The sequence below is a fragment of the Sinocyclocheilus rhinocerous genome, unplaced genomic scaffold (assembly GCF_001515625.1).
Source record: "Sinocyclocheilus rhinocerous isolate Xijiao unplaced genomic scaffold, SAMN03320098_v1.1 scaffold200, whole genome shotgun sequence".
NCBI classification, from domain to species: Eukaryota; Metazoa; Chordata; class Actinopteri; order Cypriniformes; family Cyprinidae; genus Sinocyclocheilus; species Sinocyclocheilus rhinocerous.
Window position 1 is genome coordinate 2,768,949 of NW_015641014.1, and position 18,557 is coordinate 2,787,505.

Genomic DNA, 18,557 nt, shown 5'->3' on the forward strand with positions numbered 1-18,557 from the left:
CCTGCACACTGCTGTGGGTGACTAACTCAAGAAGGTGCTCTTTATTAGCACTGTAAAGCGCTGGGCGAATCTCCGGTCCCCTCGCGCCTCGCTGTGACATCATTGTACCTCGCGCGCGCATGCATCATGTTTGTCAACATTTGACATGAAAACTCCTGAATTACCTGATTTGAAACCGCATTCTCACGCGGTTTTTTTTTTTTTTTGGTCGGAGTGGAAGGAGATTTTATAACAACTTCATTTAGATTCATGAGGGAAACGTCTTGTCTGAAGTAAAGCGAACACAAATTAAGACTAAACTCTGTATGGACATCATGGACGCGATATTTGGATTTAGAAGTTTTGTTTAAACGGTTGCAACTGTTTTTTTCGATTTAAGTATCTCGTATGAATTTTGCATAATTTTACTGTACATTTCTGCCATATGGACATCAACTTGACATAAGTCACCACTGATAAGCTACAACTAGGCCTAAATATAGCCTAATGTCGATTTAAGTATCTCGTATGAATTTTGCATAATTTTACTGTATATTTCTGCCATATGGACATCAACTTGACATAAGTCACCACTGATAAGCTACAACTAGGCCTAAATATAGCCTAATGTAGAAACTTTTAAATAGAAACTTACATTTTCTGTAAAGCTGATTTGCAACGATTTGTATAGTGAAAATCGCTATACAAATAAACTTGAATTGAATTGAATATCTATCTGCTACAAATTTGTTTATAAATCTACTTTGCCCTGAACTGTTGTTACAAACTATAAAACTAGGCTAAAAAACATGAACATTTTGTGCACGAATATATAATAAAATGTGCTTGGTAAACACATTTTAATTCAAAATAGAAAATATGTAGGATATATTTCAATTCGAAACAGCAAATAAAAAATCGAAACAAATGCATGTAACTCTAAAACCACAACAGTATTAAAGTAAACTAGCCTAAACAGTAAACTATGTGTGTTTTAAATCCACAGGCAAATGACATATTGTCCTGTTAATTTCTTTTTTTTTATACTTAGTCTTATAATGTCACCTCAGGGGGCTGTTGGTCACATATAATCGTAATTTTACCCCTGTAGTTAATTTTAATTGGTTAAACTGTTGGTGTTACAGCTCACCCCGTGTTACACTTCCCAGTCTCCATAGTGTTTAAGCGGTGGATTCCAGCAGCACCTGTTATCTGATTTAGCCTTCAATAAATTCACAGATTGTTCCTCTATTGTGTCTACATACAATTTAATGTGAAATATAATAAAATAATTATTTGTTATGCTTTCGCGTCTCATTAGTGAAGCTTCACGCGACCATTCCACGGCTTTCCATCACGCGCCACCTCACGCGCACACAGATAAAACGATTATGAAAAGCGATTTTTCGCATCAGACGACCTTCGTTTCCAAACGCAAAACTCGTGAGGACATTCATCTGGGAATTGTGCGCCAAACGAGAGGTATTAACAGCAAAACGCCTCCGAGGAGCTGAGATCATGCCATGAGAGAGTGAGAGAGAGTCGCGCGCGTTACAGTCAGTTCCGCGAGCAAAAGCAGAAATGAAAAGTGCAGCTCGGTGTGAAATACAACTGACACTGATTCGATGCGAAGACATTTTTTTTCGTGAAGGATTATTCTGTTTAAAAGGTAACATATATGGAAAATGAGCGCGTCGATGACATATCGTGGCTTTAAAATAGCCTATTTGTATGTTTATTAGCCTACTTATTCTATATACATACTATACAAATATACATACTTTGTAATAGCCTATCGTTTTTTTTTATTTTTATTTAATGGCTATTGACGCTCAGCAGTAAGATAAATGCGCTAAAATGATAATGTTTGTGTTTTCAGGGCGACTTTAGAACATTGCTAATTTTGACTGCTGTTCAATTGGAAGCAGATGGGTGTCGAATAACCTGCAATTTGGAGCTTTTTCTGTTGTCATATGCTGCTCCTCAGATTTCTTCAGCTGGGCGAAGGCAAAACGAGAAAAAAAAATCCTCTAATGATATCACGGCACAAATGCATCTTATTATTTGTTTCGTTTTGCTGAATGTTTGTATTTCAAGAATGTCATGTTTTATTCGGCGCCCGTATTCAATATGAAATACGCTCAATCTAGCGGTAATCTGAATATGAGAAATATATATATCAGGTTTAGCTGATTTTCAGAGTGTTTAATTTTTATTTACAGTCCAATTAATAGTTATCTGATATGACTTGCTAAATAATAATGATGACATGCAAACATTTTTCATAGTCTATTTTCGCTGCATTTTAGTGAAAAGTGCATTTCAGTAAGAAATATAATGATATGATTCGATGACAGAAATTGCCTCACAGTCGCGATTTATTTCTGACACTTGAAGCCTTGACATTTTTTAACCTCATATTTAGGTGAAAAAAGAATAATAGTAGACTATCTCTTCAAGGTCTCTAGACTAGAATGCTGAATCGAAAATATCACAGTAAACCCCCAAAATAGACGACGTTTAAAGCTGAAATCTTTTGCAGTTTAAATAAAACGTCGTCTTGTATAGGCTATCAGAATTAAACCGCAAATGGTACATTTACATTAGTTAAATGTCATGTTTCAAGCGGTAACATTCTATTTTTATATTTTATTCGACCTTTTAGCAAAATTAGAATGGAAAAATAATTTTAACTCCTACTATTATTGTGACCCAAGTCTTATTTAGTGTAGACGTCTAAAAATAATGGAGTTAACGCCGTTGTATTGTAAGCTATTCTAGTGTTCCTATGAATAGAATTCCATTTCTTTATTTTTAACTGTTTGTTTAACATGATGCACAATAAAGATAAAGGCCATTTAAAGGGTTGCTGAAAAGAACATACACACTGAATGGGTTTGATACCGAGACCAGCAAATGGCATCATTTTTAATAGTGGCTGAAACGAAATCTAAAACAAAAATGTTGCAAGCATTAATAAGTGTTTTAACAGTGTTTTAAATAAACAAACTAAAATTGCATTTAAAGTTTTTGTTTCCACTTACCTAAAATGTTATTAATTACAAACTAATCTAGTGTGTGATAAATATTTTAAAACGTATACAAATGTAAATATAAAAATTATACACATCTCTTTTAATGCTCTTTAAAAAACATAATGTTGTTTAAGACTTTTTAAATGTTTCATTTATAGGCTACTCTGTGTTCATGTGTGTCATATAATTTCATGCAAAACAAAAAAAAAAGACCAGTGAAATGACATTAAAAATACTTTAATTGTAACACTTAAGACACCTGGGCAATCTCAGACAATAGAAACATACAGCTCTTGTTAAAATCCAGTGACATTTTCTTTCATCTGAAACATTGGACATTGACAGCATACTATACATGACACACTTCTACAGAAGAATCTGAATGTGAATTCATAGCTATTGAGTGGAACAGTGTCACGACTTCATCGAATAAACAGTGAACAACTAGCATTTCATCCACCATATCTGGAGCTTTGGCCTGAGGATCCGAAGCTGATGCAAAAAAATAAAGAAACAGCACATAAACAGACGCTACTTCCCTCATGCTCTGTATGTCTAGTTTTCACTCTGGTACACCGTGTCTATGATACACTTACAAATCATCGGCTGGTTCTTTGTGGGTAAATTTGTGCCTAAAAGTGCTTCCCGAGCTTGCCTTGTGATGAGCCACCGTATCACTGCACATCAAATACAGAACGACAGAGACACTTTAGCTGTCTGTAAGTGGCCAATGAGAGTTTTATACAAGCATGGTGACATCGGCTTAGACAAGAGGGCAGTGTAGCACTGGCTAGGGAGCATGAAGCGTGAGCTCCAATCAGGAGAGCTGGAATCCGACCTCTTCGTATCAAGTTTTTGACCGTCCAGTAGGTGGGACGTTAACCCTCCTCTTCATCGCTGTCCCTCATGGTAATGCCCTGCAGACTGTCTGCGGCCGACACGGCCGCCGTGGCTTCCTCGATAGTGAGCCGGTTGTAAACGGTCTCGTAGCTCTTGTTGTTCAACGTGCCGTCCAACACGCCCTGCAGCCTGAAGTCACGGTACGACTTCTGCATGACAAAAATAAAGAGCCAAAACAAGCATGGAGAACAATGAAATAGTTGAAGGACACATTGATTTTACTTTTTGACTTCTCGTACATCAGGATTCGCCTGAAACGGCACTCGTGTACTAATTAATCTCTCATTCTCATGGTAATGGAATTCGTTGTGCAGCCAAGCTGAACTTGACACTCTTGTCAACAGAGTTTCGAACAAAAACTTCTTCACGCTCAAGCATGGAGGAACAATGAAATAGTTGAAGGACACGTCGATTTTACTTTTTGACTTCTCGTACATCAGGATTCGCCTGAAACGGCACTCGTGTACTAATTAATCTCTCATTCTCAAGGTAATGGAATTCGTTGTGCAGCCAAGCTGAACTTGACACTCTTGTCATGGTCAATTAGCATCAACAGAGTTTCGAACAAAAACTTCTTCACGCTGTATTCTTTTTTTTACCTTTACAATCTTGATGAGAGTTTTGAGTTGGTAAACATGCAGCTGCTGGTCAAGTCTGTCCGTCAGCCAGGCGCACACCGCCTTCATCAGAGAGTTGTACCATTGCTGTGCATGTGAGAAAGAGAGAGATAAACCTTGAAGAGGACATAAATGTTATGCAAAAAAACTCTCAGTAATAATAAAGTTCCCTTTATGTGTGTTTTTCTCCTTCGATTATGCCTTGAAAATTTCACATCCGCACTCTGAATTAGGTGGTCCTCGAAAATAAAGTTATTACACCTCAAGCTTCACATAAAACCGTTTTTTAACCAAAGAACCACCAAGAATCCGTCGATTACCTATTCAACGTATTAAATATTCATTAAGAGTCATTACTTCATTTCTCATTACTGAACTTACAAGCAAGTATCGTCCCGTGCCCCAAGTATCATTTGAGGTCGCGTTTGCACATAATAACAATCTTAAAGATACCGAACCTACTAATTACAGGGCTAACACTTGAATCTGCGAATAAAGGGGTCACCTTGCACTTCAAACACCTTCAGTTCACATATTACTTCATGCGAGGACACCTTATATAATTACCGGTCTTTTCTATGAAAGAAGCCGGTTCTTTAATCAGCAGCGATCAGACTGTGAATCGGTTTTGCGCGAGAACCTCTGACACCAGCTTGTGTTTGCAATCAGCCCGGTAATTTCATTTCGGAAATCTTTAGCTCACGTCAACAAAAGACTGAGATTGTCCAGGTGCTTAGAATATGATTTCATGCACAAGCAAGACCGAAACGTGTAAGACCACAGCATTGTGTTTACTGGCGAAATACATCACTTAGGACCGTTTTCATTGAGCTTCCCATGCAATTTAACATCAAGCTCACAAATTTACAACGGGAGCGTAAATGAATCCAAACAGCACACCAATAATCAGCAAAGTCCGCTCCTGCCGTTAACAAAAAGCGGGCAAAACGGAAAGATGAGATGCCACTTAATTGAAGCACTTAGGCTGGTTGGGAAACAGATGACTGTGCCCTAATTGTTGGAGGTGAAAGAATGGCAACGCATTTCTTCATATCAGGCGAATCTCCGTCGGTAATCACAAGCTTAAGTGTCCACTTCTCTGGTTCATTAGGGAGGCAGGGGAGGGCAGCCTCCACACCTGTGACCAGGCTGAGGGCCGCGGCCTCTCGCCGTGCAAACCTCATCGCTCCGCTAATCACAGCGATTTAGCGTCCCGGACAAACAGACTGCAGCCTGCAAGGGCATGCGGCGACTGATTTTCTTATTTCTTTGAGCGCCTTCGCAACACAGCACTGAATGGTACAGCGGCTCGTCCTTAAGAAGAAACACTCAAAAATATTCACGCCCAAACTTTTAGCCATCCAGAGATGCAAATTAGATAGAATGTTTTGAAACCGACGGATTCGTAAGACTTGAGGCTGCTTGATGAGGAAGTTTCTGCGGTGACACACGGCGACCCTTCTCTCAGCTCGCTCTCAGTGCATGACTGTGAGCGTGTGACACATATTAGGGGCTGCTGGTGTGCAGGGCACCTCTATCCCGCCTGCCTGTCTCCATCGGCGGCCTCGGCAAAGGTCTAATAAATCAAGAGAAGACATCAAACACTGCTTCTCTCCAATCTGGCTCGGAATAGAATGTTTTCGAAGGCAATCTGCTCAGGATTTATAGGGGCGGGAGGGTTGTGCACATCCTCTCGAGTGTTTGTGCCGTTCTATAGATCTGCTGTCTCTGGAAGCAGCTCGGAAGGATGAGCAGTGTGTTCTAAACAAAATTAAGGAGCGAGATGTACACGTTTGTGCCTTCTAGCTCTCTCGCTCTCGACGTTGTTTGAGAGTAAACAGGTCAACAGGAGCCCTGGGTGAGTGCTCAGGCACTGGAAGTGGTCACAGTGGGCTGATGAGTGCTCTTGGTGAGGCCTCATTGCCTCTTCCTACAAAAACTCCCCCCACCCCTTCTCACCTCCCTCAGCCTCGGCTTTACAATACCCACAGCTGAGGAAATGTGGTGGGAACGCGGTTGGAAAAGAACCGAGACAGAATAGAATGAGACGTTGGATGTTCGTTCACATGCATTGGCACAAATGACACTTGCTTGAAGTAATTCTGCTGGCTTTGCATCGATCTGTAGACTTATTATGAAACATTTCTTTAGCTACAGTGTCTGAAAGCAGTGGAGTGAAACTGAATCTCATTTATAGTGTGTTCATTGACTGGGAGGAACTTACGTCAAAGATTTTCTCTGCGTACATCTCGTCGTTCACACGGTCGCGCAGAATATCCTGGTTCTGTCGTACAAAGGTGATGTAGGTGTCTGCTAGATCCATACCAGGTTTCTGTTGAGAGTGACGGATTCAAAGTCAAATTGGTCATAAGATTTATTCATGTTGAGTCTTCATTTCATTTCTTTTTATGCAAAGCAGTGCTGTCAAATTGATTAATCATGATCAATCGCATCCAATATAAAAGTTTGTTTTTACATAACGTGTGTACTGTGTATATTTATATGTATATATAATTACACACACATGTATGTATATATTGAAGAAATATTTACATGTATACATATATATTCATATTTATATATGATTTATATTACATATAAATATATATTACATATATTTCTTAAATGTATACATGTATTTGTGTATATTAATATATACATATACATTTACACAGTACACACATATTATGTAAACAAGCTTATTTTGGATGCAAATAATCATGATTATTCGCGATTAATCGATTTGACAGAGCTAATGCAAATCAAACATGCTGATGATTAATACAGAGTCATTCAAACTATAAAGGTGGACTAAGTAAAACATTTTGCACCTAAAGAAATGTACAATATTTTTGACAAAACATCAGTCAGATCAGTGGCCGGGTAAAAGCTGTTTAATTCTACACAAGGGCGGGTCCACCTCATGGTGGTGGCCATTTTGAGATCACATGACCAGTATATTCTAGTACTTCATTTCTTATTGTACCAAAAACTTCAGCATATGCTCATAATATTGATTTTGTTTTGTCTGTGTTTCATGCCGTCTCGAATCGTGCTCGCGGAAAGCGCAGCTCGGTACGCTTTCAACTCGTTCTTTTAGTCTCGAGCAAGACTGTACGACATTCACATTACATGATTTGACTGATTTTTACGTAGAAAGGGCGACAGCGCACCGCATTAAAAGAAATGATCATTTCATGTTTTCATAACCGCTGGCCAAATTCAAAAACGAAACTAAAATTAAATCATCTTTGAGAACAAGGGGGCCCCCTGGTGTTTCAGGGGCCCTACGCAGCTTGCGTATTTTGCGTATAGGGAGGATTGGCTCTGGATGCTGCATTCATGATAATTGTGTTAGTATGAAATTTGCGCAGTTTTATCAGACAGTCGCATCAAATAAACTAAAAAGACTTAGTACACCTTTAATTCAAATATTTTTTTGCAAGCCAAGACGAGCAAATATTGGATTTTGGAATATCTATTGGAACCAAGTTAAAACACGAATACCAAAACACTGACAGCCACCACCACTATCTCTGCCTGCTGAAGGATGTTCGAAAAAATGCTTTCAAAAATAAACACATGTAAACTTACTTAAAAAAAAAAAAAAACAAGTACCAAAAAGCACCTGCGACACTTATACCCTGTTAAAAGCAATCCTTTTACCTGTGAAAAAACATTTCTATTCACACTGGGGCTGTTAAAACAGGGAAAAAATGTCGTAATAGTGCTGTAATTGCTGTGACACGTTTCCCACCCATGACTCAAGGGCTGATGTAGCTTGAGGGCTTGAATGCTGGAAAACCCCCTTTTTATTAGAGAGCAAAGAGACACCCGAACATCAACCTCCTGTTCTTGTCAGGCCTCTCTTCCTGTGAGTTTGTGTGTTGGTCATATGACAGAATGAAAGTGCAAAGATGTGACAGTACCAGTGTACTGAAGCTCTGGTTTTCCAAACAACAACCTACTCATAATTTAACAGGCATCTATCTAAAAAATAGCTTTCCCCCCCTAAAAATGTATCATGGCTTCCACTAAAATACTGTGTTAAGCAGCATAAATGTTTTTAACACTGATAATATAAGTTTCTTAAGCAGCAAATCAATATATTAGAATAATTTCTGAAGGATCATGTGACACTGAAGACTGGAGTAATGATGCTGAAAATTCAGCATTGCATCACAGGAATAAATTACATTTTAAAATATATTAAAATAGAAAATAATGTAATAAATGTAATGAAATTGTAATAATATTTCACAATATTACAGTTTTTTTTTTATGCAGCCTTGCTGAATATAAGAGACTTCTTTCAAACACCTTAAAAAATCTTAATGGCCTCAAACTTTTGATTGGCAATGAATATATCGTTTGATATATACCAGATTTATCTCTTACGCAAACTGTCACGCTACTGAAACAAGTTATGTAGTAGTGTCACTAATTATAGTTAGCAGTTCCCTAATACTGGACCAGCAACACTCACTGGACGGTACAGTATAACCTCCTGACCGCATCCACAGTCGGCCGATATCCAGACAAACAGCAGCTGATCAAATACGACTGGGATCTCAAGAGGACTTCATATGGTGTTGAGTGAGAGGTCTTCACAGATATATATTATATTATCAAGAAAGGAAGAAAACTGCCACTTCCTGTGCAGTACCAATAATATCTCTGACTTATCATGGCAGTCACCTGCGACCCCATAAAAGGCACTTGGGTGGAAGCAAGTCGGGGTCTTTTTAACCCAACGCCCTTCCTTCGATCTTCTCTGACAGGACGACAAAGCCTGTGATGGACCGATAAGCACACCAAAACCCGATCTTCTCGTACAAATTCCAACCGGAGGACCGAGGGACAGGCCCGATCCGTCAGGCCAGACAATGCCACGACGGTTGGGTGTGGGCCGTGTGTGAATGAATAAATGGAGAGGTGTGGGACGGTGCGATTAAGGCCAGGTTAATGACTGGTTAAGCTGAGCGGATAAATGGCGTGGATGGGAAACAGAGGAGAAAGGGAAGGGGAGACGAAATACGCAGTAATTACACAGAGCTGCTAACCTGGCTTCCTGCCACTGCCTCATTCACTGTCCAGGTGCAGGTGTGTGTGTGCGTGTGTGTGTGTGTGTGTGTGGTGTTCGAAACAGAGAGCGTGTGAAGTGCGTTTGTGCAAGTTTTGAGTAAATACTTTGTTGTGGTAGCGCTAGTGCAGATTCGAGCCGTGGGTGTGAATGTGCGAACGAGTGTGTTAACAGAGCGCTATCGGGAGGGCGTCTCGCCAGAAAGCCCCGGCGCTTGAATGGCAGCCTTCACAAAGGAGCAGAGGAGCTTAACCTTTCGTGACAAGAGCCCAGAAATGTTCAGTGCCAAAGGCCAGATCACAGCCATGTTCTTCCCTCCCTCTCCGTCTTCAGCTGGCGCTGTGAAAGGGGCTTACATGGAGCAGCGTTCCTTCTGCACAAAAGCGCAAGGTGGAGGTGATGTTATAATTTGAGGGGGAGATGGGGTGTTCGCCCGCTGCACACCTCGGGGAGCCAATGCCAAGAGCTCGGATGGAGCGATGGGGTGTGGATGTGTAGGGATTGACTGACTTTTCTGTTCTTAATCTTGTCGGTTTGCTTTTTACAGTTGCCCCAAAAAGTATTTGGACGCTCAAGTTGCGCCTAAAAACCAATAAATACAAAATATCCCACCGAGAATCGTTTATCTGAAAGCGTAGTTTACGCAAAATATTTCACATAAAGACATTATTTTAAACAAACAAACAAAACAAAAAATTACTTAAAAATTAAGATGAAATAGTTCATACACTTAAGTCACACATAAATACGTCTGAATGTTATCGCATTATAGAAAATATTTAAACAGTGTAATATTTTTAAAGAAACATAGCACAAGCACACTTTTGAAGTAATGTAGTTTTTTAAGTTTAAAAACAAAACAAACTTTAAAATCAAGACAAGATGTATTTAGACACTTAAGACACCTGTAAATATGTATGAACGTTTTTGCATTAGATCAAATGTCAAATTAAGTGCATTTAAAAAAAAAGAAATATAACGCAAAATATAGCACTTGTAAAGTACATTTTTTAAAGTTTTTAAGTAATTTTTAAAAGATGCAAATGATAAAACAACAGGCAAACTGTTCAAAATCAAGACAAAATGAATTTAGACACTTAAGTCACACATACAGTAAATATGTATGAATATTATTGCATTAGATAAAACAGAAAATCAAGTGTAATATTTTTCAAGAAATATAGCTTATAAAGTTTTTTAAGTTGCAAATGATAAAACAAAAGAAACTGTTCAAAATCATAAAAAAAACATTTAGACACACGCAAGTCACACTTAAATAATGTATGAATGAATGTTATTGCTTTAGATAAAATACCAAAACAAGTATAATAATTTAGATTTATACATTTTTTTATATTTTTTAAATGATATAACAGCAGATAAACTGTTCAAAATGAAGTCAAAAACTATTTGAACACTTTTTGGTGGTCAAGTATTAGTGGATCATGTTGGTAGTTAATGTGATGAACTCCACCTGTGGTTACTCCGCAGAACACCTGTGTGAACTTGAGGCAAACTGACTACATAACACGCAAGTCACACTTAAATATTGTATGAATGAATGTTATTGCTTTAGATAAAATACCAAAACAAGTATAATAATTTAGATTTATACATTTTTTAATATTTTTTAAATGATATAACAGCAGATAAACTGTTCAAAATGAAGTCAAAAACTATTTGAACACTTTTTGGTGGTCAAGTATTAGTGGATCATGTTGGTAGTTAATGTGATGAACTCCACCTGTGGTTACTCCGCAGAACACCTGTGTGAACTTGAGGCAAACTGACTACATATACAGCCACTAAAATCACTCTTTGATTAAACTCATGCCCACATGGACTCTGCATTCACAAAATGCCACAGAAAAACTGTTAATAACAGGTGTTCCAATTCTGTAGAAATCCAAACATTCCCGGCCCTTGTGTGTTTGTATATGAAATATTTTTGTTAATTTGATAATGCTTTCATCTGCCAAAAAAAGTGTAGTTCTCTCAGCCCTGTTGAACATTTTCCAATGTTTAAATTTCATTCCACAGATTCCCCCCTAAAATCAGCACAGAAAAATGTCTGCAAATTTAAATCTTGTTAAAAGAGACAAAAAGAGCTCGTTTTGAGAAAAGGTTTCTTATACATGTATTTTTAGATTTTTGCTTTATCATCTAATGAAATGACATTTAGACATTTTTAAGTGTGACATAAGTGTTCAAATACTTTTTAGAGCCACTGTATATCACTATCTACTATAATTAGGTGTGAGTATTATTTTTGGAAAGATATTAATACTTTCATTCAACAAGGATGCATTAAATTGCACAAAAGTGACAAAGACATTTATATTGTTACAAAAAAATCTATTTCAAATTAATGCTGTACTTTCGAAAATTCTACTCAAAGAATTCCGAAAAAAAATTATTTTTGATAGAAGAAATGCAGCCTTTATAAGCATGATAGATTGCTTTTAAAAATCTTACTGACTTGAAATTTTTGAACGCTGGCATACTCTATGTATGAACACAAACTCTAGTCTGATATTAGTCACAGAACTAACTGGAATGAGTTGTTGTTCATGTTTTTATTCCGAAAGCCCTTCTGTAATACTGTGGTCTCGGACCAGGAGGTCATGTGACTACTCAGTCTTTCCCTCACCCCGTGTTAGTTTCTTTCTGCTTGCTCACTGTCTGCGCTCTGAACAGTCCTGGTTCCTGGTGATTCATTAGCATCTTTTTCTGCTTGCGACGGCCCATTGTCAACACTGTGGCAGATCGTGAGACTGATTTTAAGCCAATCGGGTTGCTAATTAGTCTTGCTCAGCCAGCTCTGATAGACGCTCCAATCCTGCTTTCATTTGGCCATGAACCGCAAATGATAAAAAAACATATAATTGTGTTAAGTAATGATGAAATAATACACATTAAGCCTTTATAAATATTAAAAACAAAGCAAGATGGAAACGCTTGGCAAAGCTGAATAGAGAATCTGTTTCCCTAAGTAAATAATAGGCCTAAAACACACACAAATGCAAAGCAGCATGCAAAAAAAATCCACACAGGGCATGCCGGCATCATGCGCATTTATACATCCAAAATGACACTTACTGGGACGTCCACATATTTGGCCGCTGCTTTTACCTTTAAAAAAAAAAAAAGAAGTACCTGCTGAATATCTTTGGCTTATTGAACGTTCAGTACGAAATGAGATCCCCGGAAAGGGGTGTGTGGGTGGGATGAACGTGAAAATACTCACCGTGAAAGACAGGATGGAGGAGAAGAATGTTCCCTCGTCATATCGTGAGAGTTTGGACAACACCCCATCCAGAACAGCTGCAAACTGTGAAAGCAAAGAAGCATGTTTACGTGACAGGCGCATACGCCTTTCGCACAAGCAACAATTAACAATTTAGGACAAAGTAACATTAACCGATACAACGGATATAACGTTAACGGCTCGCCGTGAAGGCCAGCTGAAAAGAATGGGCAAAAGCCAAATCTCAATGTTGTGAAATGTGGCGGCTCAAAAGAGGCCGAGACGATGGCTGTTGGGAGTACCTTTGAGACCAAGGAGGAGATCATCTCCTTAAAGGCCTCATCGATCAGGACATCGATTTTTGAGTGGTACTGCTGCTGTAGGACAAGAAGAGGAGGAGAAACATCAACAAATACAATAGGCGCGATGGGAAAGGCACGGATCGCGAGGCATCCTAAAAGAACAACACGCTCACAAAGACATATTTCAGCAGAGGGAAAAATCCTCCCCGTGCGATAGGGCTGAGTTAAGCAGCTATTAGGCCCATTATGCCCGTGAATGGCATTCCTGCTCTCGTTTAGGGCAAAGGAATTTGAAGGATACTTTTTGTGCGGGCCACAATTAGGGCAGCCTTGTGTTTTTCTAAAGAACCCATCCAGCTGCGGCGAGCAAAGGCTCACACTACATTCAATTAATCCGCCATTTCATGTCTGATAAGTCTTATTCAACAATTTTTTTGTGGGGAAAAAAAGCGCGAGGGAGAGGAGGAAGGAGAAAGCGAGTTTAGTGAGTTTTTGTCCATACAATGGAAGCCAATGTTATTTGGTTCCCAACATTCTTCAAATTAACTTCTTTTGTGTTGCACAGAAGAAAGAAAGTCATACAATTTTGGAACGACATGAGTAAATGATGACAGAATTTTCATTTTAAGGTGAACTATCCCTTTAAGAGTTAATTGCACACAATGTATTCTTTCTTCAATGTATTCTTTTCTCACATGGACAGGAGACGGTAGAGGGGACACTTACCCACTGCTGCTCAACCTTGGGTTCATGCAATAACGTGCAGGACATGCAGGGATGAGTCAAAGAAAGACAACAAACAAAAAGAAAAAAAACATATTTGAATGAAAACTAATCTCAGAGCTGGTTAAGGGACAGCCAACAGATAAATAAAACTCATCTTAAGTATAATTTTGATCATTAATTAGCTAAAATTAAACTAGGTAATAAACAAACACAACACAAAATTTAACAAACATGCTCATTTCTAAAGTAAGAATATGAAATGAGATTTACAGTCATTTATTAAGAAAAAAAACAAGCAAACTGTCACTTTAATGTCTGAATCACCAATTCTGGATACAAAACGAAAATAGAAACCTTGTACTCAAATGTAAAGTATAAGGTACACAAATGTAAACTTTATTCAGAGTAAAAATTATTTGTAGCCTGGATGGCGGGATGGATGGATGGATAGATAGATAGATAGATAGATAGATACAAACACATTAAACACGATCTAAACCACATTCTCAATTTGAAAATGCGGTTTGAAATCAGATTAAAAGCAGATTTTCTGCAACATGTCTCAGTGTGAATGGCCAATTTGGATTTAATTTTGTTTTCTTCATTGTTCATTACGTGGTGCATATAAAATAATATAAAATGTCCAATATCTATAACTACGACATTTAATTTGGATTTAAAAACCAATTTGGATTTGTCTCTAGTGTGAACACAGCTTAAGTGAATCCAAACTGTAATTTCGTTTTCTTCATTGTTCATTACGTGGTGCATGTCATGTCATATAAAATATGCAATATCTATAACTGTGTCTGAATACTCTAATTTTTACCTCATAATGAACTGTGACATTTCATTTGGATTTAAAAACCAATTTGGATTTGTCTCTAGTGTGAACACAGTTAAGTGATTCCAAACTCTACTCTGAATCATAATAATCCAATTTAAAGCTTTCAAGGACAATCTGAACATCTTTTGCTCTCCAGTCAGAAGCTGAGAGAACAATGTTTTGTTCATTTTGTTCATTTCACTTCAGTTATGACTGAATGGCTACCTTTAAGTAGTTTCTGCACATTAAGTTGGGCTAAATTTTTTTTTTTAATGAAAGAAACTACTCTTTAATGAAATTCTATGTGAAATGTTCACACAAAAACAGGGAATTAGATATCTAGACTAAGTGGAATCGTGGTTGTCATGAAAATTAGAAGCCAGTATAATGATTTGGCTTGTTTGAAATTAAAATGGCAGCTCTGGGTGTCGAGTTTGGCTGTGGTTTGTTCAAGGCCTCTGGAGCATAAGGACTTTCTGGTCGAGACTTATCTCTAGGCAGAAGAAGAGGAGGTAATAATATCGCCCACTGAAAGGAAGCACAAAACACTTCACACCAACCGATAACACCTGCGCTAGTTCAACTCAAAAGCAAGTTTGCAGTATAAAAGGAGAAACTGATAAATGGATCTTTGCCAGTTTGACAGCTATTCGAATGACTGATTAGAGTCACGCAAGCCAATGTTCTTAATCTTGTTTTCACCTCCCAACTGTCAATTGAACAGAGACGAGATGATTTTATGAACACCCTAAGTCTCATAAAAAACATCTTCTAAGGTGCAGATGAATGTGTCCGTTCAGAGAGACCCTGACAGGATTGTGACGTACCTCCTGGCCTTGGTCAAGAACACAGAGCTTGGAGCACTGCCTCTTGGCATCCATGAGAACATTGAACATTGTGCACACAGACAAGGGGATGCGGAAATCAGTCGACCTGCAAGACTTTTGCATTTTAGCGTCAAAGGCAGCTTTGGTCCTAGATATCAGAGATGGAGAAATTGGTTACATGAAGCCCCTGTCTTTAAAAGGAATGCCATTTTTAGTCGTTAAATAGCTGACCTTTTGACACAGGCCTCCATCATATCACTAGCCATCAGTTTGAGCCTCTGCTCCAGATGTTTGGCGAACTCCGGCTCTGGCCAGTGCAGGTCCATCACAAACATCTGGAGAGCATCCAGCTTCCAGAATAGATCTTCTGATGTGGCCGAGCCGTTACTGAGGAAGACAGAAACAGTGACATGTTAGCTCATGCTTGATCGTAAAGCCAGAAATGTCAAAAAAAAAAATAATTCACAGCAAATATACATTGCAAGACTAAAAAGGAAAGATGAAAAAATGAAACATGTAAAATCAAGGTATGAATGCCAAGAGTAAGTAAACAGACACTGTCATGCAAAACAGACCAGTCCTTGATGTCCATGAACATATGATATTATCAGAATTTTGTGGCATTTCTAACTATTAGATTTCCCATGAACTAATCATTTAATGCATTATTTAACATAATGTTTGAGTTCTGGTGCGTGACTGCAACTAGTGTAAAAAATCACAACATTCATTATGTGAAATTTTGCCTTGGCAACTAAATGAAAAAAAAAAAAAAAGTTTAAGTTGAGATACTAAAATGACTCAAAAGTAAATTAAAGCTAAATAGGAAAAAAAAAAAAATTAATATAAAAATGAATGATTATTAAAAATGCTAAATATAAAAATATTACAATGTTAAAATATTAATTAAAAAAGCACATAACCAAAGTACTAATATTAAATGATAATTTAATGATAAAAATCTGTACTGAAACAATTAAAAGTGCTAAATATAAATATATTAAAAAATATAATACATGATGGCAGTCAGAAAAAGAGTGTAAAGAATTAGAGCTGGCCTGGAACATTCATCTTAAGATGTTTTAACATTTGCTTGGTTTTAGGCATCTAAGCATTTTGATTTATTTGAATCTCCAAAGTTATTGCATGCAACTTATAAAATATCACATTTGACAAATTCATATATAAAGTATTATTATAATAGTATTATATTTTATAATTATTACATTATAGCAATAGTATATTCTAATAATAATATATAATATATAATTATTGATTATATATTGTATCATATAATTATTAATACAGATTTGAAATGACATTTATATTAAATGTAATATTAGATATTGAAATATTTAATTATTATTCTTTATATGATTATTATTAATTATTCTAATATATTAATACTGGTATTTTAACTAAACTATTAATATGAAATATTCTTTATGTATAACATTATTATAATTATATTACAAGAACATTAATATTGTATTCTAATATTATACTACTTATTAATATATTAATATTATTTTCATAATATATTTATATTAAATTGAATATATTCTATATTATAGTATTATATCTATAATACTAATATATTACAATTAACATATTATTGTAATATAGTATTAATGCAAAGATAAATCTGTTCATTTTCATTTGCTTCATGTTTTGGCCTTAACGGTGAAATGATCTCGCATGTCATTAGAGCACTTCTCACATTACTGTAACCCCTACACATATTTCTCACTTGCATACAAATATCTGATAAATGAATTCATGTAAATACACTTAAAGGGTTCAGAGACCGAGGACTCAAATGTGAAAACACCTTCCACTGTCAATACTTAAATCACTCCAAAACTGCAAAATGCGCAGTCAAACGACTAATCAAGCGAGCGAGTTACTATAAAAGTCAGGTTCTCTTGCACCCAGCTGACTGAAGTGCATCCGACAGAACTATCGGCCTGAGAGCGGCTGTTCCAAGAGCTGCAGGAAGTCGAGATCGACAGCATTTTCCACTGATGTTGTGTGCGACTCCGCTGCGTTTGAACGGGCTCAAGAGATCTCCACCAATCGAGACAGATGGAGCGACACTGCCATGTCAACCGCAGTCGACACAGCAAACTAAAAAAGGCCACTCGTTCCGCTCGCTGTTAAAAGACTGTTACCTTCACAAGTGGCGGTCCGGGAAAATAAATCGTTTGGCAAAGTCCGCTGTGCAATTAAAAGGGCCGAGCACAAGCTCCCACTCGATTAATTAGCGGCGGTACAGTCCGTAAGGGCCCCCTCGGGGGTCCGCGCCTCCGCCTCGAGGAAAGAGGCAGGGTGAACAAATGGACGAGTTTCTCGCCTGACGAACAGACTCCTCGGGGGAGAACACAAAGTTCTCGCCGAATCTAACAAGCAGCTAACCACAGACACCCACAGGACTACACCCACTACAGACACTGTTTCAGGCCTGAAAGCTGGTGTGCTTTTGCAGTTCACACTCTTTAGGCTAATTGAGACGGATGTAATTTAACTTTCCGACATTATTTAGGCTCGTGTAGCTGTCAGAAGTTCTCCTGTAGAGCGAAGCTGCTTACATCTTGGCCAGGATAAAAGTGTACGAGTTCACCCTGATAACCCCTGACGGTTGAGAGAAAATAGTGTTGGCGTTTATCGTCGCATGCTCACAGCGGGTTTAAACGCTCGCAGATTGAACCGATGATACCTGGGCGCTCCGCGTGTAGGAGAAAAACGGAATTTATGGAGACTCGGCTGTCCATGTGAATCATCTTATAAACAGCTTTCTGTGATTTTGTGGTCTGTCACACTGCAAACACAACACCAAACAGACAGCAAACACAAACGTGATGATATCTCTGGTACTCACAAAATATCTGGCAAATTAATTCCTTGTCCGCTGTAAACCAAATGCGTAACTGTGTTAAATTTAGCCAATGAATCACACAAAAAGCCACACAGCACAGCAGCTCCCAAAAATGATAAGTTACCAAGCCACTTTGGCAC

At 37.8% G+C, this 18,557-nt stretch overlaps 1 protein-coding gene across 4 annotated transcripts in view; it reads right to left on the reverse strand.

Moving 5' to 3' along the window:
* Nucleotides 1-3,519: 3,519 nt before the first annotated feature.
* Nucleotides 3,520-18,557, reverse strand: part of LOC107753627 (calcium-dependent secretion activator 2-like) — a 158,460-nt gene continuing 143,422 nt past the window's right edge. For 2 of the 4 annotated variants that reach the window (XM_016569837.1, XM_016569835.1), the window contains 8 exons: nt 15,774-15,929; nt 15,543-15,690; nt 13,164-13,238; nt 12,862-12,945; nt 12,714-12,746; nt 6,756-6,863; nt 4,514-4,618; nt 3,520-4,063 (listed from right to left, as the gene is read on the reverse strand). In XM_016569837.1, the coding sequence (XP_016425323.1) occupies nt 3,893-4,063; nt 4,514-4,618; nt 6,756-6,863; nt 12,714-12,746; nt 12,862-12,945; nt 13,164-13,238; nt 15,543-15,690; nt 15,774-15,929 (880 nt within the window). In that variant the 3' untranslated portion in view covers nt 3,520-3,892. Of the gene's footprint in view, nt 4,064-4,513; nt 4,619-6,755; nt 6,864-12,713; nt 12,747-12,861; nt 12,946-13,163; nt 13,239-13,889; nt 13,905-15,542; nt 15,691-15,773; nt 15,930-18,420; nt 18,451-18,557 lie in introns of all 4 variants that reach the window. The other 2 variants (XM_016569834.1, XM_016569836.1) reach the window with 2 other exon arrangements.